Source organism: Cyclopterus lumpus, chromosome 6 (genome assembly GCF_009769545.1).
Source record: "Cyclopterus lumpus isolate fCycLum1 chromosome 6, fCycLum1.pri, whole genome shotgun sequence".
Classification (NCBI taxonomy): domain Eukaryota; kingdom Metazoa; phylum Chordata; class Actinopteri; order Perciformes; family Cyclopteridae; genus Cyclopterus; species Cyclopterus lumpus.
In genome coordinates this window covers 12,196,483-12,220,479 of record NC_046971.1, presented here as the reverse complement: position 1 = coordinate 12,220,479, position 23,997 = coordinate 12,196,483, and the positions used below count along the sequence as shown (strand labels likewise).

Sequence of the window (23,997 nt, the reverse complement as noted above, 5' to 3'; positions counted from 1 at the left end):
GTTACTCGATTTTTTAAGAACTAAGTTTGGTCTCAACGGGAAAAAAGACATTCATTTAAAAATAATTGTTTTCTGGCTGACAAAATCCATCCTTTAATTGAAACATCCTTATTTATTTACTTCATAAAATTACTACCGAATACAAAATCTAAGAAAGGTAAGCATGATTACATAACGTAGATTTATATTTTTAAATGTGCAACAGAAAATCTTAATTTTGATCATATAATTAACATTTATGAAAATATATTAATGCCTTAAATATTCCAATGATTAAAACATGTGAGAAAGAATGTCTTTGTCACAATAGAAATCACTTGGTGTCCTTCATTGCCCCGTCGTATCTGCTGATATCAACCATTTACCGTCCACAGCAGGCGTTGAGAGTCTTCTTTGGGTTGGATTGACTCAGTTTGACCTGAGAATCTGACTGCCGTCTCAGTTTGACATTTTTCTTCACTTCTCTGCGGGAATGGAAAACAAGTCTGTGTCGCCATGGTTTGTGAAGAATAACTCAAACTCTCTCTCTCTCTGGCCTCCTACCTTGCTAGATGAAGCACAGTCTCCACAACATTGGTTCCCTCTTTGGCACTCGTTTCGCAGAACAAGGCGCCGTATGCCTGCAGGGCAAAGCATTGACATACCTGACTGAAGTCAGTTTATTTAGACACCTGGGAGGCCGGGTGCCTGTATAAACCCGTTTCTATCAGGTTGAATGAAAGGTTACACACCTTAGCCAACTTCTCTCCGTGCGAGCTGCTCACACAGCTCCCTTCTGGAAGCTGCTCTCGCAGGTCCACCTTGTTTCCAATAACACACATGGGGATTTTATCCTCCGTTGAATCCTGGTTTAAGACAAAAGGACATTGTATAGTATGTTACTGCTTTTAGTTGCGGTATTTTCTTTTGACATCATTCATCGTTTATCAATCTGCATTTCCACGGTTACCTGAATCTGATCCACCCATGCTCTGACGTTAAGGAAGCTGCTTTCTGAAGTGACATCGTAGAGAAGCAGGACTCCGTGAGCTTTACGGAAATAAGACCTGGCGATGCTACGAAACCTAGTGTCAAAAAAAATATATATATTTTTCTATTCTTCAGCCATTATCAAAAGAACATGTCGCACATTTTAATTGATAACACCATGTTTTTCATGCTGCTACTTCCTTGATAAACAAAGTCGGTGCACTACCTCTCCTGTCCAGCTGTGTCCCATATCTGCAGGCTCGTCTTCTGTCCATCCACAAGCATCCTCTTAATTTGGAAATCCACTCCTGATCCAAAAAGCTGATTTAGACGTCTCAAGAATGTGTCCGTGTTTGATGAAATGCGATGTGTTTTCTGTGGCACTTACCCAGCGTCGTCTGAATGTCTCCCTTGAACTCATTGAGCGTCAGCCTCAGCAGGAAGCTGGACTTTCCAGCTCCTGCGTCTCCGGCTAAAACCAGACGGTACATTGGAGCGGGTTCCTCAGTTTCTTCCATGTTGGCTTCTAATGTCTTTGGAAATGCAACAAAACATAAGCCAAACAATGTTTTAGTGGAACATCTTTCAGTGGCGTTTGTTATAAAGAAAACAAGAAAAATGTATATAGTTGACAGTGAATGATTACTCTTAAACTAAGTAGTTTGCCAAAACCCATAGGTCCAGTTTATTGTTCTACCGGAGCTTTTCATCACACCGGTCAGTCTTTATACGGCTATCACGTGATCTAAGATCCATACTTCACTGCATGGCCACTGAAGCATTAAAAAGCCATTGTACCTTTGTGGAAAATGCAGACAAACGTCTTCGTAGAGATGATGCAATCGAGCTCGCCTTGCTGGGAGCCATCGACACTGCAGCTTCAGATTTCATTTCCGATATCTTTCACAGACAGAGTAAATACTCATTTAAAGTCATCGCAGCTCAACAGCATATTGGCATTAACACGTCCCACTGTTTAGACCGGACGCGTGTTCTGACCTCCACATCAGATGGGACACACGAGTAACTGTGGTGCACCGTTTCCAGCGAGCCCCTGCCGTCGTCGCTATCGTAGTCGCTGCCTGAGCTCTCGGCTGTGTCCATCGGCAGCGAGACTCCGCTGTCCAGGTACTTATCGGACCATGTGGCCACTTGGGAGTAGGTTGTTTTGCTGGGATCCCGATCCGAGCTGCAAGCACCGACACACTTGCTTTAGCTGTGACAATGTAATTCAAAGAGAGATCAACAGAAGTGTGTAAAAAACTGTATGTACCTGCCATGGTTGAGTGTGCTCTGTCGGAGGGGCTTCATCCTTCGGGCCGGGATTTCATTTTGGGGAGACAACTGTTGAGCAGATTAGGAAAGTCAGGGAGGAAACTTTTTTCCACTAGTAAAAGCAATTTACTGCAAATTTCTATTTGATGTAGATCCAGTAGGTATGAGCAAATGTGTCATCAGCAAACAAAGGACTCACCCTCCTTTTAGCTGCAACCGCTTCACTGGCCAACGCAGAGCGGAGCCCGTCGTTGCTGTCATACAGCTTTTTGTTTGTTTCCCTAATGTGTTCAAGGAAATACAAAACTGAGTGTTGTTTGCTAAACATGTTGTGAAGACAATGCAGGTAATGTAGTTTGTATATAACCTGGATGGTATTTCACAGACTGGACAACGCAGAGCAAGAAAACACCAAAAAAAGGACCACAAAAGTATTCACAAGCCAAATTAGTATACCTTCCTTGTTTTACTATGCACCTCATGCACTCTGCATTGTCCAGTAAACACACTAAAGCCTGTTATTCTGGAAATCCAAGTATGTTAATGGGGTGGTTCACACATTACTTTATTTAACTTTAGTAAGCATATTATTTAAAAAAAACACTATAATGTAGCTGTACAGAGAAGGACTTCTTTAAATGTTCATTAATTAATTAATCTTTATTCATTATTTGTTTATACAAAAGCATCCGTACATGGATGCCCACAAGAGTTTAATATCATTATATACATTATATTGGTTCCTTATAGTGTGTTATAAGCTATTTATTACGTGTTTATAGTCCACTTATAAATGCTAAATAAGGGGCAGTTCAAGAATATTTGCAGATGTACCTTTTTAGCTATATTTTTTTAGTCTATTTATATTTTTAATGAGCCCCACACAAATGTTTACTCACATCCACTGTATTTCAGTGGCAATAGAAATCACTTACTAAATGTCCACATTAGACAGCTTCATCAATTGAAAGACTTACTGGAGAATCTGAATCTGATTGGAATACGACTGGTATTCCATAACCATCCTCTTCAATTCATCCGTTTCTCTGTAAAGAAACACAAGCCACATGTACCGCTGATGTTGTACCGGAAGCCGGATCCTATTTTGCGCCAACAATCATGAGCTGAGCTTAAAAGACACCGCCTCACCTTTTATGTTGAGCTTTCTGGTCTGCATACATGTTCTTCAGCTTGTCCAGCTCGGAGTGCAGGACGGCGATGTCCGTCTGGGCTTGCAGCAGAGAAGTCCGCAGGTCCTCATTTTCCTGTGAGGAGATTAGGTGACTAACTGGAACGCTTCTACACAACATAAACGTGACTCGGTGTGACAGCTGATGCATGAAGTACCTGAGAGAGATCACGGATCTGTCTGTTCAGTCGGTCCACCTCCTCCTTTGACTGGTTGAAGTTAGTGTCGTTTTGGCTCTTGAGAATAGACATTTTGCAACAAACATGTTGTGGTGTTAATAAGCCAATGTGTTTGAATGAAAAAAAGACCATTTTCAGATCTTCAGTTATCGTGTTCTAAATTATACATTCCAGAGTTATTGTGTTTACATGGTTTTATTGACTCTATAATGTAGAGACAATGCAAAGGTTTGCTTCATCTCAGTAATTAATAGAAGACGACTGCCACACACTCAATAGCTTAAGTACTTGTGTCTACACGGGTTTACAAGATGTGTGTGTTTCTGAAAAAAAGAAGATTGCTTAGTCTTTTTTTAAAAACTGCTCCATATTGATCTTTGCAATCTGCAATTATGTATGAGAGAACGGTGCTCCATTTTTACGATTTGTATAATCTTACAAGCACTTGGTTTTGAAGTGGTTCAAGTGTTGAACCTAAAACACTAATGGCATCTAAGCAGCATCCCTAATTCCTTAATATGACTCCCTCTCTCATATTGGCTGGACATTAGATAACAGGTATTTAAAGGTGCTCTTTGAAAAGGTGACAACAATTTCTCTCTTGGTCAAGTGCATTAAAAATTAAGCCAGAGATGCACATGCAGGAGCTGTTGTGTTACTTTTCAAGTGCAGTGGCTTTCCTCTCTCTTTTTCATGATGCAAGAACACAAAATCAACTTCATACAATTGGTTTAGTGTGGAAGAACAAAAGTAAAAGCATGTGTGGAAAAACCTACCTTCAACAGTCTGTCCACAGTTGCATGTAGGTCTGTGACCTCGTTCTTGTGCTTCCTCTGCATGGCCACCATAACTCCTTCCATTTCTTTACGCTCCTACAAACACAAAACCAAAGTAGTGAGAGGTGCAGACCCGCTCAGGCCTTGAAGAGGGGCTTTCATCTGCCTCTACAGAGGCTCTGTGTGAGCAAATATGCAGGTAGCTCACAAGAACCAGTGAAGTGGAATTTTCACTTTGAACAATTTTTTTTCTCCATTTCTCAGTGTACTGTTAAAAATGCAGACGTTTTTTACAGCAGTCCCTTCATTTGATTTGGTATATTTCCCGTTCTATAAATATTAGAGTAAATCACAGGAGCAATCGTCCACTACAGTGCATGTGTCAGACTTACCTCGTCTCTCACCCTCTCCTCGGTTTTGACAAGCTGCTGCTGTATATCGTCCTCCAGTTCTGCCAGCTGACTGTTGTTCATCTCCTCCGCTCTGTTTGAACAGAAAAGTATGTTCAAGTTTGTGCTGCCAGTGTCTCTGCTGCTGAAGTAAAGCAGATTCTCCAACAGTAGTCCAAGAGATGACTACAGCAGGAATAAGATGGAGAATCCATTCACCTACAATCCATGTGTCAGTTCTACCGATGGATTTGACTTCAAACGTGCTGCAGTTGCCACTGCTCTGCTCTCGTCACACAACACATGAACCAACCAGAGTCGAGGGAGGAACAGGCTCCACAGGTGTGCTCAATGTTGTTTGTGAGATTTATCAATAAGATAACAACATGATTTAGTTTGGTGTAAGTTGTATGACAATATTTAAAAGGTCTGGTCATTTTAATGGTCGAAATATCGGTACAATAGCTGGCTGTATATCCAGTTTGAAAAGGACTAAAAGAACAAAGCAGAGCAGCACATTTATTTCTTCCTACTTCCTTGAATAAGGAACTACCTTTCTCACAATGTGTAGTTACTGAACCGCAGAAAGCTTAACAAAAACAGCTTAGACAGAGGGTTTATTCCTATGACGAGGAGTGAAATTCAATAGTTGATTCAAGGTACTATGTGAAGGGTCACTTCACATATTCACTGGAATTATTAAAAGACTTGAATAATAAAACCTATAATATATACAATCATTGTTCATCTTGCATATCAGTAACCACTGTGATTACAATCATAGTATTCTTTTCTCTGCTACCACCACCAACTACTACTACTACGCCTGACCTCAGAACAATATTCTTGAATACTGTTCATACATTATTTACATACAATTTGTCAGATGACAGGTGGTATTCTAATTTACAGCATCAGCAGAAGGGCCCAATGACAAATAACTCATGAGATTGCTCATAGTCGCAAATCACAGATAATTAATAAATATGCCCGTTTTAATTTTGAACGGATCTCCTCAATCTCTATGACAAAAGAAAAACTCTGATAAACCCACTCGTCGCTTCTGGCACCAAACAGCCGACAAGCAAAGTCAACGATTATCTGGTAAAACGGTTGACGAGCGTGTAACTGAAGACATTGTTTCCACTAGTTGGTGGAGACAAAAACAGAGATAAAAGGAGAGTGAACATTGGATTTACATTTGTTTGGTGGCCCAAAACCTGGCATGAAAATTGTTTGCCAACATGTCAAGTTGTTAACTATAAGGCAATAATGTCAGTTATGTACCAGTCTGCTTGTTTTGATGTTTTCATGTGCTCTAGTCTAATGGGCTAAAATAAATGAAGGCAGCTTTAAGTCAAACAGTTAATCCTGCAGATGAAGTGACAGGATCTTTCCACCGTTTCTTTGGTTTACAGCCAGAAGAGGGCAGCACTTCCCCACTGCTCTAGTCAAATGAAATTGCACTGAGGACAGTTATTATTATTATTTAATAAATTCTACAAAACTAAAAACTATCCGTCCAACAACTTTGATTTTAAACATTCTCTTTCAAATGATGATACTGAATGAACACCTGTGTGATGTGGTTTGTTGTTTAAATAATGAGCCTTTATTTCATGATCATTCTGTTTCTTTCTATTTTACAGGTCATATGTACTGACCGTACAGAGTCAAAAGGCTGTCAGTTATCCTCACCGCTTTATGCTGGTCTCCAGCTGTTCACACTCCAGTCTGTTGTCCTGGCTTTGACTGATCAGAGAGTGGATTATTTCCTCATACTGTTGCAGCAGATTTGTGTTTGCTGAAGAGTGAATGTCCTGGTAAAGATCAGCCAGCTGCTCCCTGAGACTGTGGGAGGACAACAAATAGTTACTTCAGTTGCAATTTCTCAGCATCGTACCCAAAATCTATCTTTCTGGAATCAAATATTCAACCCCCGGGGGCCTGAAAGGTGAATGTTACAGGTGTAAGATTCAGAATGGGAAGAAATGATCAAATATCTATATAAACATCTCACACCAATCAGGCAACAAAGTCCATTTTCAATCTTCACTCAACAAGGCTCAACACCTCTGTTGACAGTTGGACATGCGAAGTACAGATTGTTATTTGAAAAACACTAATAAGTAAAACAATTTCTAACGCGGCATGTACATTTCTATTTTATGATTTTCTTTATTATAATAAAAAACAATGTTGAACCCTGCATACAAGGATTTTTTACAACATACTATACTCTGGTTTTTTTTATGACATTCTATACTGTAACATTTTAACAATATAATAGACTTCACAATGACATTTTTATGAAATACTATAATATATATTTTTTAAAAGGTATACTAAACTGCGTCATTGTTTATGAAATCTTTAGGACATGACTTTTTTTATTGAATGATTTGTATAGCCCAATATCACACATTTGTATAAGAAGGCTTTATAATCTGTAACGCATACGGCATCCTCTGCCCTCGGACCTTCGCATGGGAAAAGGAAAAATGTATGACATATTATACTATAACGTTTTCTGATTTGTTACATTGTTTTTTACCACATATTATACAATGACATATTATTGAAAACTTCTACAACAAACTATACTTTGACGTTTTTTTATGACAGTGTAGTGTGCAATAAAAACATCATAGAATAGTATATCTTAAAAATGGTAAAGTAGAGTATTACACAATAGTATTATTAAATATTAACTATTTTACAACATCTTTTAAGAAATACTATACCAAAATATTTTTATGGCATTATACTATGGCTCTATACATTTTATCACATTCCATCACTTTTATTAATGGCATACTTTACTATGGCCTACTCTTTTGAGACATGACAGTAATTTACAACGTACTACTACATACCATTTGGCATACAACATTTGTTATGATATTCTATTCTATGACCTATTCATGGAATACAAAGTGTTATGTCTGTTTTGTTTTACATTAAATTATATTAGGACGGTTTCATGAAAATGTCATGACATTACATGTGTTATGAGGTAATATGTACAGGTTACAATGTTTAAATTGTTCAGGACAGTTTTTTAAAACATACTGTAGTATGATTTGTTGTTCATGACAGACTGTACCCTGACATTCCTTATTACATTTACCAAGACACTATACAATGATATATTTAAGATGTTTTTCACAGCATACAGAACTATGCAATTTTTTTCTATACCTTTTTAGGAATATAATATGACTTCTCTTTATATATATATATATATATACACATACATACATACATACATACACACACACACACGATGATATATTATACTATGACATTTTTTTATATTTAAACATCACATATTATGACTTTAAAAACAAACTATACTATAACTTTTTGATGGAATTTTTAATGACATACATCCTTGTCATCAATGTTGATAGTTACAAATGCAAAGTATAGATTGTTATTTAATAAACACTAATAAATAAAACAATTTGTTAATCGACTTTGGGAAAGTAGATTTCTGACCCACTAAAATGTTGAGCCTGCAACATCTACTACCAGTAAAAGATTAAAATGATATCAAACAAAGTGCAAAGGCCTATTTTAGCTAAATGCAGGATTAAGACATTGTATAAATATCTCCAAACATATACTTAAACAGGAACAGCATTATATCAAAAACATAAAAGGCAGTGTGTTTAAATACCATCACACCATTTGGCTCAGCAACAGGAGAATAAAACTCCATCTATAAGAGATGACTGTTAAAATATAGTATATGACACAGCCAGGTAGCAACAAAATAAAAATAACAGCTCAGTCTATACTTCTAATGTAATAAGATCTGCCAAAAAAAACTATTGACAAATCTGTCTCTTCCAAATTTCCACTTAAGAGAACTTTGTTATAATAACTACCTCTGATATTGATACACTTCCATACAGTATTAATACAAACGACATCTAAGCTATCCATCGGAACTCTGGTTGATGACAGGATTATTAACAACTGTTAATTATGGATAATAGAGACAGTCTTTTTTCCTGTAGTTTTTCTCCTCCTCCCAATTGTTTGTCTTGATGATATCACATAACTTGACCACCTGCTAATTGGGGGAAATGTTGACAACTGAAGCTCAGTAAAAGGCTAAGATTTGTCATTGCAATTCATTTAGTTTCTCAAATTGTAACTTGTGAGAAAGTGTGAATGATATTAACAGACTGCTGTAATTGGGAACAAATGGGAGCTTTAACGTTAAACTGGCGTTGGCTGTTTCCATTACCGATAGGTCTTAATGTAAAGTTAGACAAATATCATGACTAACGTTATTATGTGCGCTGCTGCAGGGCACAGCCCTTGCAGTCATTAAATTAAACATTGACGTGTATCTTTTGTGTATGGGTTTATGAGTCACCAGTAAAGTCAAGCCGACAGGTTTTACAAAAATAATGAAACAAATCCGTGTTGTTGTGCTGGTTAACAAAATAAGGAAATAAGCCCAGGAACAGGTTCCAGATCAGCCGATATTTAACTGACAGCGGAACATTCCAGACGCAGCAACAGGATTTTCTGATGACTTACGGTTGAGCCGGATGTGAGTTTACCTTTCAGGGAGGACCGACTCAGCATCTATCCTGCCTTGAAACTCTTCCCACGGGCCGCCTTGGTTCCGGGACGACCCCCCGAAAGACGCAAAGTCCAGAGTCTCCGAAACCTCCTGAAACCTGGACGAAAACATGCTGTAGTCGATGCATCCGTCCTGGTCCGCGTCGAACTTGTCGAACAGAGTTTTGACCTCGGCTCCGGACACGTTGAGCTCGCGACACACAACAGTGAAGTCGTCGTACTCGATTTTACCGGACTTGTTCACATCACAGGCGGAAAATAACCTCCGAAGACTGGGTTGGTCCATATTTGAATGAATAAAAACACATTCAAAGTTTATAAAATGTCAAGTTAAAAATTCAACCGGGCTTCTCTCAGGAATTTACTTCGGCTGCGTGGCAGACAAAATAAAAGCCTCTGTTAAAGTCTCACAGAGGTACTTTCTCAGCCACTCATTGGTCCAAATGTCAGTGGAGGCGGGTATCATCCGAATCAATGGATCCAATGTGCCACTTCCTACCTGGATTATATCAGATTACTGCAGCAGCGATGTAGTTATTTGGCTTCATCAGGAGTTAGATGCCATCCTCGAGTGCAGCTGTAATGCAACACGCGCACAACAGAGACGCACTTGCTCGCCTTTATTTACCTTTAAGGTGTGCGGTGCATGAGAGTTTTTTTTATCAGAGACACTCCTCTTTGTCCCACCTGGTTTTGCACTGTTGCTAACTCCACCCTAATTTATTAAATCAGCAGGAGAATAATATTAAAACCTTCAAAAATCGTTAAAGAACATTGTGGCCATTTATGCAGATGAATGTAATTGATTCACCTCTATTAATAATAGGGACATGTTTTACTTCATATAATAATGGGACATTCAAATAAAAAAATAATGATCCATTTGATCTTTATTTGAAAAATTAAAATAAAGTGCTTTTTATATACAATACAAAAAAGAAAAAACAAACAGTAGTGATGTATGATACAAAAAAATACAATTCACAATATTTTTACATTGGCAGCTGAATTTACAAAACAATTTTACATTAAAAAAACAATTTTTTACTTACATGTTGACAAGAGTCTGAACGATCGTACAATCACAAATAAAAGGCCAGACTATAGTGGTTCATTAAGAGATAGCAGACAATACCTTCACTGTGGCATTAATAGTTTAGGCTTGTATTCAATAAAAGCATGTTCAGTACCTGCACATTAATACTAAGTCACTGCCACTTTGTATTTGTTCTGCAATTTTATATTGTTCTGACGACAGCCACTTCACCAAAAGCTGCCATTTGTTTGTTTTTAAATAACAGTCTAAGCATGAATTTTTATAGTTGACCAGTCTTTGAGTAATTTTTGCTGTGCCATTTACAAGAAATGTAACATAATACTTATCAATAACTCAGTATTTTAAAATCAGCCAGTTGTTATTCATGTGCTACAGTTTTAGAATATAATTGAGTCCCCGACTAAAGTTGAAGCCACCGTGACAAAAATTAAATAAAAAAAACAAAACACCTCATGAGCACAAACTGTACAAGCTTGACAGTATTAAATCACACGTATTTAATGTGTTCACTCTTGTGTCTGCGCATGGCCAATCCTGTCACACCTACAGTGTTGCATTCGACTCTACAGCACTACTACCTGGTTAGTTTATCATTCCAAGAGGCACGTCTCTTGATTATTGTTTCAGAAGGCATTATCCGTTTCAGATTTGTTATCAAATCCATAACCTGCAATATACTAAGGCGTTTCAACATCTTGTGCAAATCTTATGCATTCTGAGTCAAGCAGAACGCCTTCCTGCATTTTTGTGAAATTCTAATTTTGCTTTTGTAGAAAAATGCTTTCAAGTTACTCCAACATCTGACTCACAAATTAGTTGGATCATATGGTTTATAATTCATTAGTTCTGAATAAGGTAAATGACTAATCAAGATCATTAAGATGCACAATTATAATGTTTATTATTGGATGAGAATGAAAATTATTGCTTTTATGGTTGCCTTCTAAACCATTTAAGCAAGCAGAAGCCAATTAATATGTAAATCAAAGTTGAGGCTATACAGATGTGTTATTTAAATCAGATTATGAATAGGTGTATTATTTAAATATGTATTATTACTTCCCTTTGAGAATAGTGATAGTTATTTGAAAAATTAAAGAATATGAAAAATGTTCCGCACTAAAATACACCAAAATAGCTCAAATCTCTTGCATACCCAGAGTTAGTGTAATGACAGCATGAGTGTGTGTGTATGTGTGTGTGTGTGTGTGTGTGTGTGTGTGTGTGTGTGTGTGTGTGTGGTGTGTGCAGTGCCTGGCGTGGTGTGTGTATGTGTGTGTGTGTGTGTGTCAGTGCCGGCGATCCTAAAGTAATTAACAGTGCCGTCACCTTTGTGCTAACTCAGTCTGGAGGTGACGTTGTCTTGGTGTTCACTCCACTTCACATTATCTGCTTTGCATAGACTGCATATATCATGAAGAACATCATGGTAATACCTGGAACGAGATTTTTCCTTTTATCACATTGGGTGAAAGAAAACCCTGTTGAAAGTTAGGCTTCCACAGAGGAATATTTGTATCCATGGATAATACCAATACTTAAAAACATAGCATAACATGTCTTAATGTATGACTATAAATATTCATGTTTTTGGTGTGCAGTGGTTGAGGTGGTAAGAGTCCCTTCAATGTTTCCACTGAGGTGACTTGTTTGTGTTCGCTTTATAAATAATTGTGTCTATTTTTATCAACCTTTTCAGTCTCTTAGAACAACTCTTCTACTCTTAATTATTACTCTGTTGCCATGTTATATTCAAGCCTAAATAATGAGTATACTTCTGTGAATGCACTCTGGCTATCTAAAAAATATCTATGACAGGACTTTTTTTTCCTTTCTCGCCCGCCACTGTTCATGTATATTCTGGTGTGAGTGTTTACCTTGCTACAGTACATAGTGCATAGCCTCAGCGAAGGGTAGGCTCCTACCAGGTGACAAAATGCAAATAAAACATTAAACACTATGAGTCGTTAGTGGGAACATGTTTGAATATCAATCTGCCTTTCAAAGCATTACCAGAAGATTATATGGACGGACTGAGTGGCAGTGCCATGAAATGAAATCACTGAATCTTAGTCATGACGCCGCCTCTTCGCTTGTTACATTCCTGTGAGCCGTAGTGAAAGCATCGAAAGTCTGAAGGCAAACTGCAACTTCGTCAGTGTGCTTCAAATGCACTTGAATAAGAGGGAGTGAGAGGACAATAAAATGAAATGAACATGGACCACAGGGACAGAACAAAAAGTGCAAAATCTGTGTCATGAAATGTCTCTCCGTCAGGAGTCGTATGATCCTCAGTTTTCCCTCTGATAGGGCTTTGTCTCTCTCAGCAAGTGCACTCTTTCCTTTCAGTTAAAAATGAGTCCCTCCACACAACATATCACACTATAGAGTCTTTAATCTCGGAGCCCAGTCTGACTCTTGGCCGTGGGCAAGTGGGAGAAATCTCTACATGACTCTCTTTCAAGTTCAGAGGCCTCTTCTCTGATTCTGAGAAGCTCCTGCTGTTGTCGGGCGATGAGCACTCGTGCGGGGGAGTGCTGCAGATGTAGTTGTCGTTAAGGGTCTGGTAGCCCTTGTGATCCGATGCTGACGCTGGGACTGTGTTGCCGTTTAGCGGCAGGTTCTCAGCCGGTTTCCCTACTATTCTGGGCTTCTTCTGCTGCATGTTGGGACACTCTCCCTCCTTGAGCATGGACTTCATGTCGTCGTGGTTCCTGTAGACCACAAATAGAGAGAAGACCACCAGGGAAAACGCCAGGAGGGAACACACCACAATCAGTTCGTTCCAGTAGGTCTTAGTGTTGATCTGCGGTGAGCGGGCCTCTCCTGGTAGGATGATAAACTCCTCCTGGGAGACCTGTGGCGTACGTGAGCGGCCTCTCAGGGTGGTGCTCTCGTGCTTGGCCTCGCCCCTCACGCAGTAGTTAGCCAGCAGTTGTCTGAAGCCTTCCTCCACTGACCAGCACTCGTAGGTTTCCTGCCTGTCAGCTTGAGCTACCACTACCAATCCCCCCTCTGGGCTGGGGTAATGGAAGTGACCTGCACTCTCACTGAACTCCCACCTCCTTTCAGCCAAATTAGAGCGCAGCTTGCAAGGTAGTACTTTGAACGTGTTGGCTGGGATAATGATCACCTGGCATGAAGGTATTCCTGTGGAAAGGTAAAGCAGGTACATAGATCCAGTCAGTAATGGCATGAAATAAGCTCTCCACCTTATCTAGTGTAGAATTAAAAATAATAAATGAACACATTTGTAATCAAGGCAAAGCATGGAGAAAAACAACTGTGCAGATTGCTGCTCTGTAAATCTGACTTTAAGAGGAATTCACTTACGTGCAGGTGGAGGTTTAGCAAACCGTGGGCTTGGCACTGTCGTGTTGCAAATAGCTGATGTGTCAGCTTCATCTATATCCTGCTGCAAGGCACTGAAATACATATATTTATTCAGAAACCATCTTATATTTACACATGATAGACATGTTTGTCTCAAAAGCTGTAGCTGTAGAGGGATTCATACCTGCTTGGTGGAGCCTGTCTGATACCCACACACTGCCTCCCGTTCCAAGCACAGTAAGGATCCCTAGAGAGGATGCACTCCCCGCAACTCTGATAATTAGTGCAGTTAGCAACTGGGACCTGCGCCAGTTCAGAGAAAGAGGAAACATAAAGCTGACCCTGTGGAGGAAAGATGACAAAGCAGGGGACAGGAAAGAAGTGCCCCAAATTAATAATTGAATCGAGAATTGCCTGTCTGTCCCTGATCTAAATATGGCACATTTAGCTGTTCTTAATACCAGCTTAATAGGAATTTCTTTTCCCAAATTTACAAATCTGAGATCAAAGACAAGCCAGGATTCAAGAAGTGTCACTATTCCAGCTGTCAAAACACCAGCTGTTTGCAAAGCCCCTGAGAGAAAGTTGCATGTAATTAGCTCATTGAACATGAGGTCTGCTTTAGGCTGCCGCTCTTCATGGTTCATGGAATTTGCAAACTGCCAAATAAATGCATTTACTGAGCATGTTATTAGTGCACACCATGAGAAAGCTCTGCAAAACAAGCGGTGGTCGTTTTCTCTCTCATCACTCCACTCTACCTTTTCAGTGTCCAGCTCAATGTGTTGCACTGGTCGGGAATCACGGAAGAGAACCATCTCCTCAATGATGTGCATCTTGTTGTTGACATTGATGGCTTTATGAAGTCTCCCATCATCTAGAAGACGTATAACTTGAGATTAGATTTAACTCTTTGTGAATATTGACAAATGATAAACATTGATAAACAATAACATAGTTTGTGTGACTGTGGGTGGGGAGTCTTTTACCAGTGCCAATGAAGATCACATTATAGGCTTTTTTTGCTGCCTGGACTCGATGGACAGCGATCTGCGTGTAGCGAACATTTTGTTTTAGCAGGAGAGGCTGGCTGCGGATCACGCTGTCCATCAGGAAGTGGTCTTTGACAAAATTCAGCACCTTGTCCGGCATGTGCAGCGAGGAGGAGATGCCCTGTTCCCTGGCAGCATTTGTGATGCACTGTGAAGGCAACATTTTGAGTCATTTACAAACACACACTGCAGCTGTACAGCACCTCAATGTTTATTTTGCTCAGATTTTTCAACTGTGATAAGGCTGCCAGGAAATTAAAATGACAGTAATTTCATGTTTAGGAAGAGAGGTGGGGCACAACGAGAGCTCAACAGATATCGGTTTGAGCCTTGCTCATCAGTCAAAATTGAGGATGTGACCGGTGAGCAGACAGGAACGTGTGAAACTCGTAAAGCAGACGTGGCATACTGCCGAGTCCAAACATGTATTTGTCTACAGGTTCTCCAGTAGAGGGCAGCAGGCGTTTACTCACCACACCAGGCCGAGGCTCTGGGACCGGATGGTTGTATGTGTACCACTGTTGAGTCTCTCTGTTGACCTCACGGTACCGCCCATCGAACGCCTTTTCCACCTGGTCCATAGTGAAGGAACACACTGCAGAGCTTCCTGAAGCACCCTTATACCTTAAAAGACACAAACAAGCATTTCAACAACACTGATTGACCATTTATTACATTCTGATAATTACACTGATACAACTAAACAACTCTATGTAGAGACTAACTGATTTTAGAAACACTGTGGTCATGTTTAACTGCCCAGGAAGTGAAGATGGGCAGTAACTAATCGATAAAAAGCATCTCCTCTTTGCACTTTGGTTTCGATCAGAACATTTTATAGCCTAACTCAGACAAAGAGGCATCTTAATTCCTCGCATGTGACATATTTGCACAACATATCTGAAGGTATCACCACATTAGTTTGGTGATGTATTAATCAAAGTACGGAAAGTCAGTCGGTCCTCACCACTGAGACGTGAAGACTCCATAAAACACAGCGTTCTTCCAGTCTTCGGGGCTGGGTGTCAGCACAAACATGTCTTGTATTATGTTGAAGGGGAAGCCATCATCAGGCAGAGAGCACAAGAGTTGAGCCTTCAGGAAGGTCGTCCATTTCTTCTGCAGAACCCTCTCTCCTCCAATGTCACCCTGCAACGACATTGAAGGTTTAGAGCTGTTTAACATATGGCCAGTAGAGGGTGCAAGAATGTAAGATTGACACCTGTCTGAGGAAATGGATAATGCTTCTATAAAAAAACACGGCCTGATACTCAAGTGTGATGTGATGGGATGGGACAGGCTTGTATAAGGCATGAAATAATAATGTGCACCATATGGTGTGTGGCGTACCTCACATACCAGAACATGCAAATGTCCAAATATTTCCAAAAGGTAAAGCTGTTTGAATTGACGTAATTAAAAAAACGTTAACCTCATATTGTAAAATCATAATAATAATAATAATAATAATGCATTTAATTTATATAGCGCTTTTCATAATACTCAAAGACACTTAAGCTAAAGCGATTGTGCCCGTAACACCGATATACCCGGAGGCAGCAGACTTCTAGTTCATGAAAACAATATACATCATCACAACTGGCTTAGATATAAGAAAGAAAAAAAGAAATCACTCAGGGCTTTGAGGGGGGCAAACGCTTTTCAATGAAAAATAAAAAGAGGCTTTGCTTCCTGGCAATCCTTCTTCACTGACACTACTGCTGTGATTCAGCGCCTTTGGCACTAGCCTTCAAAGGGATGTGTAGCACGGGACCTCCTTGACATGCTGACTAATTTGACGACGCAGAGTGTACTACAGGATATCTGCGCAAATTGGAGAGCAATTACATCTTTGAACCTCAATGTGAAAATGTTTTACAGTGTGATGTATGTCTTTAACAGAATATAATCCACAGGGAGTTGCGGGCCTCACAAAGATGGCTACTGATGCTTTGCCTACAGAAACCAAGAGCCTACTTCATCAAAAAGACCAGGCATATTAAAGGGAGGGCGATATCCTGCACCAACCATACTGTCTGTTTACATTCAGTCCATGGCAACAATTATTCCAGTTTTCTCACAGTCTTAGATCTTACAAGTTGAAACCAAAGAGGACCAAAATAAATACTTAATGATCTAAACCACGTACGACCTGGACCTTCAATCGAGTCCACTTAAGTATTACATTAATCAGAGGAAATAGCAGCGCTGCATCAGAGGGAAATGACACACGGCCAATACTGAGCTTCTGAAGCAAGTACTTATTGCAGTAACCCGGGCAGATAATGAGCAACATACAGTATATTCTCTGGTCCTCCTGGCTGAACCTAGTTTTATAATTTAATGCCACTCTGTGCTTAAACTGACTTCTGAATAATTGAAGCAAATGCATCCCATTCATTAGTCCCTTGTGAAAGCATCCCTTGTTCAAAGGGCCGTTCAGAAAGCATGAACATGGCATGCAGTGATGGCTTCTTTCTGGAAAAACCAGCAAATGAGAACATGCTTTACCTTGTTTGTTTCAAGTAAGTAAAGTTAGCCTCTATGAAGTGGAACCCTTGTACTAAATACTTGAATAAACAACAAAGAGGGAAAGTGCTGCCGACATAATAAGTCAAATAAGGGACGAGGGACATGGTGCTCGGATCTAAACTAACAATTAATTTGAACATAAATCATTATGTGGTATATATAAGAACAAACACCATCTAGCTTGAGAGCTTTTTCATGTTAAAGCTTTGTACTTTATATCTAACACACATTTTAGCTATATGTGAGAAAATGTATAATTAACATGAACCATGAATCAATATTTATAAAACTCTGTTAACAGTTTCTTTTTTATTGGATGCATGGAACAACTAAGATAATTGCGATGAGATAAAGAAAATATAAAATATTTTTTTTTTAAATTGTGGGATTAAAAAAATACTAATATATCTTCGTTGATATTTGAGATAATGTCACAGGACAAGTTTGAAATACAAACAAATGTCCTCGTACACCAACATCTCTCTGATGTAAAGGTCAAACTGTCAGCTAGTTGGACTGTGGTAAACACTATTATTTTCACAGAGACAAGCGGCAGGCTGATCTGGAGAACTGGTTTGTGGTATTCATAATATTTATAGACCCGAAAAGCTATTAAAAACTTTGTGAGGTCTGCATTTTAGTTCAAAAGCCCTGGGTTTAAGTATTTCAGAAGGTGATAATGCCATTCTGCGCATGGATCTGGTGCTACAGCGTGCTACTTTTGAGTCCTGTTTGAACACAAATATTTGGTGAAACACGATAAGAATTGAGGGAGGAGAGCGTCTGGAGTAAAATAATCAAACAGAGGGAAACATGCAAGAGGAATGTTATTCTGTAACAGGAGATCCTGTCCAGAAAGACTATATCCATCATATTTTAGGCTGTAAGAAACTTTCAGAAGACTACATATACAGTATGTCTGTATAGGAACACAAAAACATGAAATGCACAAATACACAAACAAAGCCCGCTGTCCCTGCTCTGTTGTGATGTCAGGGGATTGTCAGGATATTTTGCTAAAGGGGAAAAGGCCCCTTCACATGGACTGTGTGCCTCCAAGCCATCACTCACCTTACACACACGAGCAATGCGTGACACAATGGTGTTGTCAAAGAAATCAAACTCCTTTCCTGCTTCACTGAAGAAGAAGTAAATCTTATCGTCATCGCCCACTAGGTTGCCCTTGGGCAGGCTCTCCTGTATGTAGGCAGAGCCAACAAAGGCCGGGTCTGAAAGAAAGACGACGGGAACAATACTTTCAACCTACAGTGTATGAAATTCAGGCATCCAGGGACAGATGTCCCGATTCCCTTTGCCACTAAATAGACAATTCAATTGATAGATTGTCATACAGCATATCAAACAGTGTTGGAAGGTCATATATCTTATATATTATGAGATATCTAATAATACATATAATATTTTTTTAAACATGAAGATTTAATGAAAAGCATTTCATTCCAGCCAAAGCACTGTACCTTGAAGCCAGTTGAGTGAGTTTTCTGTTTTTAGAGCTGTTCCTTGACTTAGACTCTTGTAAATGATGGGTTCATTTCCTTGGAAATTACTGACTGTACCGGCATACAGCTCTCCATCTGCAACACAATGAAAAAGACCAGCATGGTCACAGTGTTTACCACAAGGGTATGGGCTTCTGCGTCATACACAGTAATGAAATCCAGAGATTATGCCCCGAATCGTCTCCATATCAAACACCTGTATCTCGTTACATTACTGAATCCAACAGTGGCTTTTCATTCAAGGTCAAGATGAAATGAAAAAGCTCGTTGTCAACCCTTTTAGATCACACATTATTGTAAACTTATTTAAGAATATATGCAAAAAATAAGATAAAAATTCAAAATCTTTTCTTTGTCTGAAACAAAATATGGATGATGATTTGATTTATATCCCTCTTTTACCTGCACACCCCTCACATGTTTTGTATCATACGTCGCAGTACACTAAACACTAACGATGCTCTGACTTCCGCTTCACTGGGACTTTAAACAAAGCTGGATTTGACTGACAGCCGCTCTGGTACCTACCAGCCATGATAGCAGTGGACTTGTATTCAGGGTTGAAGGGACAGCGGCTTCGTCCATCTTCTGTGACAATCTCACCACTATCATCCTTGACCAGGGAGAAGTCTGCAGTGTTCTGGAGAGCACAAACACACACATCACATGTCACACTCAGTTAAAAACTGGAGCTGTAACTTCCTCTGACAGAGACATGTCCGTCTGTCCCACAGTGAAAAGGTGGTCAGTCAGTCTCCGGGTAAAGTTGAAGCACAGGTCATCCCTGTGCGATTGTAGATAGTTTTAAAAGGTTTTACAATATTTGTATATAATCTGTTTTCATGCATTACATGTTTGGATCCGTCGACACAGGAGATAATAAAATGATGTACATAGAGTATAGTGTGTCTAGGTGAGAATGGGCCTCAGCCAGGCTACTAAGTGAGCTGAGAGGCAGGAAGCACCATGTACTCGATATTAGATGCTCTTCCTCTAGGATTTAATAAGCAAACATCACGTATAAAATCATGCACGAGGGCGACTTCTTTAAAAAATAAGACAAGGAATGACAGCTTTTTAGATCTTCAACGCATGCACAGGTTGCCCACAGCAGGTCACCGTGACAGAAGTGACTGGTTCATGTAAACACTTACTATGTAAGCACAAGTGGGGCTGAAGGCGTATGTTCCACACACATACAGATGAGTGCTGTTCATACGGAGTAAAATCTTGATGTAGTTGAAGCAATCCGTCTGCATACGAAACACAGAAAAGAATGTCATGAAAATGCCTGAAATGTTCTTTACAGCTGCTAACATACTTTAAGATATAGATACAATTAGGCTGTAATTATGAAGATAAACACAGCTGACCCTAACCCTGTCACTAATCACATACTTAGAAAGTGAAGATAAAAATGTAAAGAAAACGTAAAGAATCTGCAGACTTCACCACATCCAGCAGAGCACTTTAGAAAAACTAAGAATTGTCATACTGGAATGTTTTTACTCCTAATTGTATTATTACAATACTGACTTTTGTGCCATTTCTTTCACCTGACAGCTCTTAAAATCGCTTTCAATATTAAAAGCGTTCATCCTACTAATGTGCTTCCCCCTCACACACATGTAATCAGAAATCCACAAGGTCCTGGGTCCGCATGTTTGCATGTGAAAGTGGGAGAGGAGTAAGATGACAAAAGAAAGAATGCAATAGAGGAAAAGTTTCTTTGAAAGGAAGGGAAGGATTCTTTGTTGTAGAATGGAAAGTTACAAGTTGAGAGGGAATTTCCAGGGTTTTGCCGTGGGTCAGTCTCAATGCGCCCTGCAACAATGGTCAACTTGAGGTAAACCGGCAGTCATGTAAATGCAGTTTGGGCCATTCGAGTTCAGCTAATTGAGCTTTTACATAAACAGTTCACTCGCCTGCAGGTCTTTGCCTTTGAAACTGCACTCGTCTCTCTTCCTCCCTGGAGTTTTCCACGTGAGCTGCAGAAGGGAAACACGGTCAGACTCATGCTGGAGGTTTAATACACTGAGGTGGGTTGTATTCACATTGGACTTCTGGGACCTAATCATATTCATATTGTACCTCTGGGATCCTATAACTACATTCATATTGATACAACATACTGTATATAACACTGAAGTCTATAGACGCTTGGCTCTTACATTTCGTTGTAGCTTGACGGCACTGATGTCAGCGAGGTTGAGAGCAAAGAGGATCTCCCGAGCGCCAACGTACAGCGCGTTGTCTTCTTTACTGAGGAGGAGAGAGGTGAAGTTGAAGACTCCACTGACTGAGAAACTTCTGGTTGTCCTCTCCTTCGCATCTGGGCAGAAGCAGAGAGAGGATAAAACATAAGGTGTAATTCATGGATGAGCCATTAGACAGAAAATACAAAAAGACACTTGAATATGCAAATTAAGCCATTTTAATGGTTTGAGTGTGGCCATAAAATGTGATGTACACCACAGACTTTAGATATTCGGTTTTAATTAGACACACTAGCCCAATGTGTCGTCGCTGACGAGCCTCACTGAGTTGCCTTGTTTCCCGTGACAACGACACAGCCAGGAAACATTTTCTGTGTTTTAATGTTGAGGAAATAGTTTGATGAGAATATGATTTAATAAAATACCAAATACAACTGTGAATCGTGTTTACATCATCCACTTATTTAGAAAACATTTTAAGCATTTCTTCTGACATTTCTTGCTTACTCAGACCGTACACAGTCGAGAGCTGACGGTAAACGAGGTGAGCGAGGTGGATGGCACACAACAAATTGGGGATCTGCCACCACGTGGTCGGCATCTCAGACCTCGAGGCCCCCAGAATGCTCCAGAAACATATTTTTTGTTGGATATCAAGGTAAATTCCCTCTTGTCCACTACTCACTGTTCCTAGACTTTGACTTTGTAGGCTACATATTTACAGCACAGCTAAATGTCTGGGCCTCATGCAGTATTCAATACACCAATAAAATAAAGAAAGAAAACTGATGTATGATGAACGAATACTGATGAACGGAAATCAACGTGCCCGTATTTCTGTGTGCAACTGCAACTTCTAAATCCTGTCAGCTCCTCATCGGGGCGAGGCAATATCTCATAGTTCGCCTACAGTAAGTAAATGATTTGTTAAAAAATACATTAACACCCCCCGACTAAAGCCAAGGGTTAAATCATCAACCCTCCTAATCACTGCTTTAAAGGTCCATGTGTATCTCAGGTTTTCAGCAGCCTGGAGGCTTTCACTGCTGGCCCAGATTGAACAACTTGCCTTAATTGCATGCCAGCATAAACAGAAGCAGAGAGCTGGAAGTGTATGAAGCTCGGATACAGGACTTTTAAAAATAACAGACCAAAGCACTCCATTTATTCTATTGAAGAAGGTCCCCAAATATTCTCTTTCTCAATGATGTGATTTAATGTTTGCAGAGGAATTTTCTATTTTCTGTCATATACAAAACCAGCAAAATCCTCCTCACAAAACCTCAAACTAATGTGATGAATTGGTTCAACTTGATTAATCACCAAAAGAGGCAAATCCAAGAATTGTATATGATGAAAGTCAGTTTACTATATTATTATTTTCACTTTCCAGAATCACAGATTTGGCGGATTCATACTGGATTACAACCACAGATGCTGGTGGTAATAATCACAATTAGGGCACTTCCTGGAATAAACAAATCCAGTCCAGAGAGGGTAAGGTGTCATTAAGTTGTATAATAAGCACACTATGTGGTCTGTACCCTGCGGTACGTGTGACCTGGTATAACCTCACCTCAGAGGGTAGGTACTTCCTCTCCCTCTGGAAAACATTGTGTTAATAGCAGTTTATCGCCGCAGCAACAGATAGCTATATTGTAGTTAAATCTGCCAGTAAAACTCGGAGGCTCTGGTGTACTGTACAGTACATTTACCCATTACCCCTCCCCACTGAGTCTTGAGAAGTTTAACAGTGATTTACAAAGAGAGAAAGACAAAGGCCAAACCTGAACCAAAATATAAGCTTTGATGGATTTCAACAGGGGTGGATATCTACACAATTATTCTCTGGAGTCAGATCACCAGTGTCATACTTAACAACCACAGCCGACTAAGAAAAACAATAGAGCCCCTAATTGAGTATCATTAAAGAGATCCAGGAGGGTTGGCAACCACACAAAGCTTTCCATTCACAACTTTAGGAAAACATTCATCATCTTCAGTACTATTGGTTTACAAAGCTTTATTCCTCTGAGGGGTAGGTCATTGATAAATGGTATATGTTAGCATCCTCTTTGCCTGTGTTCTATAGAAATGCTTAAAGAAAAGTCTTCAAGTGACAGGTCCACGTTGCAGCAGTATCTTTAAAGCTGCTTTCAGACATATTTTACCACCTCATTGTATTGTCATGAAGGTAGAGGCCTTCAGTGATCTCCTCTTTCTCATGTCAGCAAAGTTTCAAACCCGCTAACTGGCTTATCAGCTTTAACAATATTGACTTTTAACAGTAACTTAACTGGGATTTGAAGTCTTGACAGCATTACATTTTGACTTACCAACATACCAATAAAAGAGATTATCTATTCATCAATGTAGTCCGTTATCAAGCAAATATGTCAAACATTCACTAGTTCCAGCTTCTGAAAGGTGAGGATTTGCTGCTTTTCTCTATTTATATTCCAATGAATTGAAAAGTTAAATTCATTGGACTAACAAGCAATTATCTTAAACTGCAAAACATTTAATCAACAATGTTTTTATATGATATATAGATATGTAGAGTCACAAACTTCCTCATGGAATGTAATGATGAGGATTCCTGTTGCAGAATATCCCATTAGCTGACTTTCATATTTTCTGGACATGAGTGGTATAGTCATGAGCAGCAACAGTCCTGAGACCACAAACCCCAGACAGAATAACTGTTTGAGGTTGAACGCTGTTCAGACACTAAAACAATATCACTATCAAAATGATGAGCGTTCCCTTCTTGAACTTGTCCTACTCTCCCCTCCACATACGCCACAGTCTCTCAAAGAATCGCCTCCATTGTTGTTTGACCGTCTGAGGTTTATTCCTGAGGGCCCATTTCATGACAACGCAGCCCCAGAAATGTTGTGGTGTATCA

General features: G+C 39.5%; 2 protein-coding genes across 2 annotated transcripts in view; both read right to left on the bottom strand.

Moving 5' to 3' along the window:
• Positions 1–25: 25 nt before the first annotated feature.
• Positions 26–9,857, bottom strand: zgc:162879 (ras and EF-hand domain-containing protein). The gene is made up of 17 exons (XM_034534450.1): positions 9,358–9,857; positions 6,476–6,628; positions 4,781–4,871; positions 4,389–4,484; positions 3,592–3,669; positions 3,394–3,509; positions 3,222–3,290; positions 2,444–2,525; positions 2,243–2,313; positions 1,969–2,158; positions 1,768–1,869; positions 1,358–1,502; positions 1,196–1,277; positions 950–1,064; positions 732–845; positions 544–620; positions 26–464 (listed from the first exon to the last, which is right to left on the bottom strand). Exons 1-17 carry the CDS (start codon positions 9,663–9,665, stop codon positions 362–364), a joined length of 1,992 nt encoding a protein of 663 aa, XP_034390341.1. The 5' UTR covers positions 9,666–9,857; the 3' UTR covers positions 26–361.
• A 1,844-nt stretch (positions 9,858–11,701) lies between these two features.
• Positions 11,702–23,997, bottom strand: part of sema4ba (sema domain, immunoglobulin domain (Ig), transmembrane domain (TM) and short cytoplasmic domain, (semaphorin) 4Ba) — a 35,876-nt gene continuing 23,580 nt past the window's right edge. Inside the window, exons 3-15 of the mRNA XM_034535298.1 lie at positions 21,045–21,205; positions 20,799–20,861; positions 20,028–20,126; positions 19,402–19,513; positions 18,832–18,948; positions 18,425–18,582; positions 15,789–15,970; positions 15,295–15,445; positions 14,759–14,969; positions 14,531–14,646; positions 13,954–14,111; positions 13,770–13,861; positions 11,702–13,586 (exon numbers count right to left, since the gene is read on the bottom strand). Of these exons, the coding sequence (XP_034391189.1) occupies positions 12,814–13,586; positions 13,770–13,861; positions 13,954–14,111; positions 14,531–14,646; positions 14,759–14,969; positions 15,295–15,445; positions 15,789–15,970; positions 18,425–18,582; positions 18,832–18,948; positions 19,402–19,513; positions 20,028–20,126; positions 20,799–20,861; positions 21,045–21,205 (2,393 nt within the window). The 3' untranslated portion in view covers positions 11,702–12,813. The remainder of the gene's footprint in view (positions 13,587–13,769; positions 13,862–13,953; positions 14,112–14,530; positions 14,647–14,758; positions 14,970–15,294; positions 15,446–15,788; positions 15,971–18,424; positions 18,583–18,831; positions 18,949–19,401; positions 19,514–20,027; positions 20,127–20,798; positions 20,862–21,044; positions 21,206–23,997) is intronic.